Genomic DNA, 7,649 nt, shown 5'->3' with positions numbered 1-7,649 from the left:
TTTTTTTTAATATATATATATATATATATATATATATATATATATATATATATATATATATATATATATATATATATATTTTATTGTATATGAATATAAATATATATTCATGTGTACACACTAAAAGTGCATATATACATTGCAGTTCCCTTTCTTTTTTATAGGTTTTATTGCAGTTCCCTTTCAACACAACTACAGTTCCTTTTCGATATAACTACACTTTCAATCGACATTTATATATTCAAATATGTGAAATTGTTGTTCAGTTTCCTTTCAACACAACTACAATTTCTTTTATAATACACTACAATTTCTTTCAACACAACTACAATAATATTATTTCGATATAACTACAGTTTCATTGGACAATATACACTAAAATATATAAAACTGTTATTAAATTTCATTTTATATACACTGCAGTTTCCTTTAAGCACAACTACAGTTTCATTTTGATATAACTACAGTTTCATTTGATAATATAAAAACAAATGTGAGGCAATATTTTTTGAGATGAACTGTAATTTCATTTATGAAACTCCGTTAATACTTGATGACAGCTGTTTCTTTACATAATGAAATGACGGCGTTTTGGGACCATGGTCCACAATGCATTGTGGACCATGGTCAACCGTATAACTACTAGTATGTGTGGCATATGTGGGTGAGATAATTTAGCTTTCTTGTTTTCATATCTTCCTATATAGCTATGTAAGTAGTATGCAAATTGTCAAGGGAAATTCATTCTTTTAGTACACAAGTTTGATTTCTTCATCTAGAATTTTCTTCCTATTTTCTCCTCTCAAATTATAATATAGATATTTAATATATCTTACTAATTTTCCTCACGCAACTAGCTCCTTTAATTTCCAATGGTCAAAATACAAGATCGCAAGGGAGAGAGTGGTGGAAAGAGTTTATAATGTGGAAAAGACTTTGCAGTAGGGGAGAAACCAACACGAAGCTGGAAATCAACCGTCAATCAACAATTGCAACAGACAACTACAAAATAAAAGCGAAATTTCCACGCATCTCCACACTTCGATCCGACATAATATTGAAGTGATAAATCACAACAGTCTATTAAGTGAGAAGATCAGTGTATCGAGATGATTTTTAGAATAACACGAGTTCAATTCCCACAAGTGATAATTTTTCTTAGACCAACTCCCATACCTCTAGAAAGAACGAAGATTAGTCGGATGACGGACGAAAATATGTCCAAAACACCTTGTAGTTTATAACAAAAAAATATACCTAACACTCTTGAAAGAGTGAAAAGATGGTCGTCCTTTTGTATCGAAATACTATAAGTTCAATTTTTGATCTTGCAGTACAAATGTACAATTTATCTTTACATAGGAGGCGACTGAGTCCACACCTTTTTTTCCAACCAAACCAGAAACATATATGTTCATACTTGCAGACCCCAAGATGACTTGTTTCTTATCTTTTGATCCTAAACATAGGAAAAAACACGGAGAAACAATATTTTAAGTCATATAAAGTGTGAAAGCTTCTAATTTTTCAATATTTATATTGTCTTGTCTTTTGCAGATTGGATATATCCATTGAATTCCTTTACCGTATGTATTCGTCATTTTTCAGGCTGCGTGTCCATATTCTTAATTGAGTGGATTCAACGTAACGGAAACAAATTGAAGTCATCAATCGTTGTATGATTGGATTAACAATTCACAATTTAGTAACAACCCTAACTAAGTTAATTCAACATTTGACTCGATAACTACAGTGATTTTAAGTTCAAACTTCTTGTGAGTATATTTAACTGGTTTACCTCTAAGAGAATTTTGGAGTTGATATTAATATTTTATCTACATAAAATCCTCTAAGAATTGAGATAACTGTATTTAGAAATATTGTTGATTAATATTGGAAAAAACCAAGAACTGCAGTCGCTAAAGTCTAAATCCAAAAAGGCTCATCTCCAGAAGGGTCAAGGGTGTGAACTGAAACTTTTGTGATGCAGCACTAGTCTGAGTGTCTATCCAAAGTGGAAACTTCCCGGCTATATAACACCCCTAATCTCAGTGCTTCTCCTCATCTGGGTTCGAACCAATAATCCACAAAAATGAATCTTTTTCAGTTTCTATCTTGCTTCTGTCTTGTCTGCATTTTTGTTCCTGCAATTGGCTCTACTCTGTTATTCCAGGTATCATCTTAGTCCTAGCATATATATATATATATATATTATCTGTATTGTATGCACGGTTTTGATTGATTTGATGTTGTTTGGTTTAGGGGTTCAACTGGGAATCAAACAAGCAGCAAGGTGGATGGTACAACTCGCTCATCAATTCGATCCCGGATTTGGCTAATGCTGGGATAACTCATGTTTGGTTGCCACCACCCTCCCACTCTGTTGCTCCCCAAGGTGCTGTCTTTTTCTTGTTTCATTTATTCAAGAGAAAATTACATTTTTAGTCATCCAGTTATATTGTAGTACAAACTTAATCCCTGAATACAAATATTTTGCTCTATGCATATAACTCAGGGATTAAAATTATACCACAAGTATAATTGAAAGACTAAAATTATATTTTTTCTCTTTTTTTAACCAGAGAAATTCGTAACTACAAGTATGTACTCAGGATAAATTCTGTCTTGTCATCTTAAGTAGCAAGATAAACCAGTCTATATTTATAATTAACCCACTCAAACCAGTCAATAAAACAGCTCCTACTATGAGTTTAAGTTAGAAACTTTACTTGGTCAACCTTTTTCTGGTTCTTGAGCCATATGTATTATGGCCAGATTTTAACAATTTTTGCGGTCAGGGTATTTGCCTGGAAGGCTATATGACTTGGATGCATCCAAGTATGGAAACAAGCAACAATTGCAGGCACTGGTGGCGGCGCTTCACGGCAAAGGGATAAAGGCCGTGGCCGACATAGTGATAAACCACAGATGCGCTGACTACAAAGACAGCAGGGGGATTTACTGCATCTTCGAAGGTGGCACGCCGGATAACCGCCTCGACTGGGGTCCGGGCCAAATCTGCAAAGGCGACACGCAATACTCCGACGGCACTGGCAATGACGACACCGGTATGGACTTCGGCGGCGCCCCCGATATCGACCATCTTAACCCCAGGGTACAGAAGGAGTTATCGGAGTGGATGAATTGGCTCAAGTCTGAGATTGGGTTTGACGGCTGGAGATTCGATTTTGTCAGGGGATATGCGGCTAGCATTACCAAGATTTACATGGAGAATACTTCGCCGGAGTTCGCCGTCGGCGAGTTTTGGAATTCTTTGGCTTATGGTTCGGATGGAAAACCGGATTATAACCAGAATAATCACAGGAATGAGTTATCCCAGTGGGTGCAGAATAGCGGCGGCGCTGTTACAGCGTTTGATTTCACGACCAAAGGAATTCTTCAGGCTGCTGTGCTAGGTGAGCTCTGGAGATTGAAGGATCCCAACGGAAAGCCTTCGGGATTGATCGGAATATCACCCAAAAATGCCGTCACTTTTATAGATAACCATGACACCGGATCAACACAAAACCAATGGCCTTTTCCCAAGGATAAAGTTATTCAGGGTTATGCTTATATCCTCACCCACCCAGGAGTGCCATGTGTGGTAATTTGTTACTTTTACTAATTTTTATGTCTATCTTATCTCTATTTCGTTCAACACTCTAGGTTAATTCTTGTTCTTTGGTTGGCAGTTTTATGATCATTTCTTTGATTGGGGACTGAAGAATGAGATTTCAAAATTGACCTCAATCAGGAGTAGAAATGGGATTAGTGAAACAAGCAATGTGGAGATTTTAGCTGCAGATCCAGATGCTTATGTTGCAAAGATTGATGACAAAGTTATAATGAAGATTGGGTCAAGGTACGATGTTGCAAAATACATTCCACCCAATTTCAATGTGGTAACATCTGGACAAGATTATGCCGTGTGGGAGAAAAAGATATAAATTTAACTTCATGGATCATGATCAACCCAAATAAATATGTACCCGCCTTTTAATTAATGTCCACAGTACTAAAATATGAAATGTGGATGCATTTTGTTATTTCATACACTGGACTTGATGTACCTGTCAACATATATATATTCACTGCAATATAAAGTGTTTATCTGGGGTAAAACTCAGTACATGACACCTCATTTCTTGAAGCCTCTGTATTATCAACCGTTCCAGCAGTTATGATATTGTGCACAAAAAATGCAGGCCTGGAGGGCACTGCAAGGCTGAGAGATGAGCTACTCAGCATGAGAACAATTTCTCCCATTGTTGGTCTATCTGCAACATTGTCTTGAACACACAACAAACCAATGTGTATGCATTTCATTATTTCATGCACTGGACTTGATACACCCCTCAACATTTGATCTATCACAGTTGAAGCCGTCCAATTTTGCCACTGTATCCAAACCTGTAAATAATAATAATCCAGTTAACCTTCATTGTGGAATAAATTTGCTGGTGATCCATAATGCAATACAAATATTCATGCTAGCTTACATAGCTTAGAAGGTCTTGTGCAGATTCTTCGTACCGGAAAGATGTATTCCTCCTTCCAGTTACAATTTCTAAGACTAATACTCCGAAGCTGAATACATCTGATTTTGTTGAAAAATGACCGTGCATTGCATACTCTGGTGCCATATATCCACTGCAAGATAAATTCATGGTGCAATGGATTTAGAATAGACTAATCACGTTACTATACAAATATATATAGTGTATCATTATTGAAATGAAAATGAGATTTTGTACTTACTAAGTACCCACGACTCTACTTGTAGAGCCTTGAGTTTCGTCCAAGGCAAACAACCTTGCCATACCAAAGTCACCAATTTTGGGATTCATATTTCCATCCAGAAGAATATTATTGGCTTTGAGGTCACGATGAATAATGCGAAGACGAGAGTCTTCATGCATATAAACAAGTCCCTTAGCAATGCCTATTATAATTTTGTAGCGCCTCTCCCAATTCAAACATCCACGCTTTATAGGATCTGCATGTAAATTACAAAGTTTAATTGAAAAGGTGTGGTTCAAATATTCCATTACTGGCCTCTGCAGATAGGTTGTGAAGAAATATTTACCAAATAACAACTTATCAAGGCTTCCATTGGGAACAAATTCATAGACTAGAATCCGTTCTCTTCCTTCCAGGCAAAAACCATGCAACCTCACCAAGTTCCTGTGATGAAGTCTAGCCACTAAAACAACCTCATTTTTAAACTCTAGATCACCTTGCTGAGAATTTCCAGACAGTCTCTTCACAGCAATTTCTATCCCATCCGCTAGTTGACCCTAAGTTATTCAGGCAGAATTTAAGTAAAACAGGAGCATTGGGAGCAAAAAGGAGTTAACATCTGAGAACAAAATAGAATCAAGGCTAATGGTGAAGCTACATACCTTGTACACAACACCAAAACCACCTTGTCCAAGTTTATTGGCTTCAGAGAAGTTATTTGTTGCAGCTCTTATGGTATCAAGGTCATACTGAAGGGACTCCACACTTTTAATTTCACAGAGAGAACTTGTATCTTCCATAGCTTTATTTAACATGAAAATTAAATTTAAAAAAAAAAACATTAATTGTCCTTGTTTCTTCCACACTACACCAAATATTAACTCCTTCAAGCTAGATTATGTAACAGAACAGAAAGATCAAAGATGCAGTATATTATCATCTTACTCTTCACCCCCTTCTTGGCCTTCTGTTTCTGCCTTTTTGTTAATACTACAAAATTGCAAATAGCAAGCAGCATAAGCACCACAGCAATAGGAACTAAAATAATGACAACAGTTGGAATTGTTCTATCATCCTTCCCTGCAGAAATAAACTCATTGCATTACTATCAGCTGTTTTTACAAAAAAGTTGAGAACTTTGTCAGCATAAATTCCCCGAATCACCTGACTGTGGTAGCGGAAGAGGAGGTTCGATCAACGTATAATTGAAGAAACGGTAATTTTCATAGCGAAAGTTGCAGCTACGGGTTAACACTATGGCCCCTACTCTGTCAACACACTGAGCAGCAGACAGGGCTCCAAAAGCAGCCGTCAGGCAATCACTACAGCCTTGAGCAGACAAATCAGGTGTGCACTGCACAAGTGCATATATGGTGTTCAAGTCCGGTGCACTCGTATTTCCAGCTGCAAACTTGAGAAACGGACCGCCCTGAGTGGCTTCGCTTAGCAGGCGGTCCAACATGCTCCTCAAATCCTGGTTGAACTTAGCAGGCTGAGTGGCATTTTGGTTGTTACAGGGCAAGGAAAGAGTGTCACTTGACATGGAACCAATGATGTTTTCATTGGAGAAATATATCAAACACTTAACGTACCATCCATACGCCACCTTGCGATCAGGACATTGCTGCACAATCTTGCGAGCAGCATCTTTAACACAACCACGACATAGATTCAGCTCAACATCGCCTCTACACAGCACGACAGCACTAACCCTGTCGGAATCTTGGCCAATTGAAGCATTATAGAATCCATATTCGTCGACATTCTCGGAAAGAGACGACAGAATTGTGTTCAGGTTCTTCTGGTATGTGCTGTTTTGAGTGTAATTCCCACCTGATAAGCATACGTGTTGGATGATCGAATCATCCTGGGGTACAGCTCGGGCATAGAAGTGTAAATTCAAGAATAGAAACGCAACCCGTTTCTGCAAATTCATATATGGATTTGGAGAATGGATTGCTGCAGAATAGATTCAGAGAAATGGAAGGGTTGCAGAAAGAAGTTGCTACATGCAACATAAATATACTCCAAATAGTATTCATACTCAAATTTCAAACGCTTTAGCGTGCTAAACGAGTCAATCAAACCGTAATTGTGATTTTTTTTTTGAAAATACCGTAATTGTGATTTTTAAATCAATATATGATTGACTTAGTTCTATTAGCAGCATATGCAATTCAACATTCAATTCAATAATTTATTTATATATACACTTTTTTTCAAATACAAATGGTGATCATGGCTTCATTCTTGAAGTCTTGGGTGGGTAGAAATGCGTGTTACCCCATGGTCGGTGCCTCTTGTGAATATAAAAGTGTAGGTGAAATCTACATATACATTCCTGCATTATTAAAATGGTAAATGTATATTCAGAAATTACTGCCCAAAATAGGTGGTTAAGTAGATGCAATATGATTATTAGATACGAGTTCAATTCTGTCTAGCACATTCTTGGTTAGCTTATGACATGAAATTTTTTTAGTGCAGTTTACTTTTCTTGTGTGATTTGTGAACTATTACACGGAAGCAAAGTTTGACCAGCCCACCGCTAGTTGTGGGCATGTTTATGTTTGGTGTTATTTCATAAGTGTGATATATAGTTAACCATGGAAAGTAAAAGTACAAATATAAACCCTAGTTATTTCACACTAGTGATAAATTGTTCTGTATATGTCATCATTGTCAATCTCTTTTAAGATTTCACGTTAGACTAATTTAGCAGCAATCAAGAAATCAATCGACCAACAATATTAAATTATTAGTATTGATAATTGCATAAAGGACCAAGTCACCTGAATTATTACAAAATGCAAAGTAAAATTTTCCTACTTTAAGGAAAGTTGAATTCAACTTTTCTATTAGTTAATTAAAAACGAAAGATTTTTTTTTTTTTTTTTTTTTTTTTTTTT

General features: G+C 36.4%; 2 protein-coding genes across 3 annotated transcripts; one reads left to right on the top strand and one right to left on the bottom strand.

The window, feature by feature from the left end:
- Positions 1-2,028: 2,028 nt before the first annotated feature.
- LOC116030244 (alpha-amylase-like) lies at positions 2,029-4,150 on the top strand. Its single transcript, XM_031272431.1, has 4 exons — positions 2,029-2,173; positions 2,263-2,395; positions 2,799-3,604; positions 3,693-4,150. The coding sequence occupies exons 1-4, from the start codon at positions 2,093-2,095 to the stop codon at positions 3,945-3,947; spliced, it is 1,275 nt and encodes a 424-aa protein (XP_031128291.1). The 5' UTR covers positions 2,029-2,092; the 3' UTR covers positions 3,948-4,150.
- LOC116030239 (putative receptor-like protein kinase At4g00960) lies at positions 4,024-6,900 on the bottom strand. 2 transcript variants are annotated; one of them, XM_031272423.1, is made up of 7 exons: positions 5,905-6,900; positions 5,686-5,820; positions 5,403-5,542; positions 5,087-5,297; positions 4,759-4,996; positions 4,500-4,650; positions 4,024-4,410 (listed from the first exon to the last, which is right to left on the bottom strand). In XM_031272423.1, exons 1-7 carry the CDS (start codon positions 6,674-6,676, stop codon positions 4,108-4,110), a joined length of 1,950 nt encoding a protein of 649 aa, XP_031128283.1. In that variant the 5' UTR covers positions 6,677-6,900; the 3' UTR covers positions 4,024-4,107. The 2 variants fall into 2 exon arrangements, with proteins under 2 accessions (XP_031128283.1, XP_031128282.1); XM_031272422.1 differs by having other exon boundaries at positions 4,759-5,297.
- Between the last annotated feature and the right edge of the window lie 749 nt (positions 6,901-7,649).

The sequence above is a fragment of the Ipomoea triloba genome, chromosome 9 (assembly GCF_003576645.1).
Source record: "Ipomoea triloba cultivar NCNSP0323 chromosome 9, ASM357664v1".
Lineage (NCBI taxonomy): Eukaryota > Viridiplantae > Streptophyta > Magnoliopsida > Solanales > Convolvulaceae > Ipomoea > Ipomoea triloba.
The sequence above is the reverse complement of the archived record's forward strand: the minus strand, read 5'-3'. Positions and strand labels throughout refer to the sequence as shown.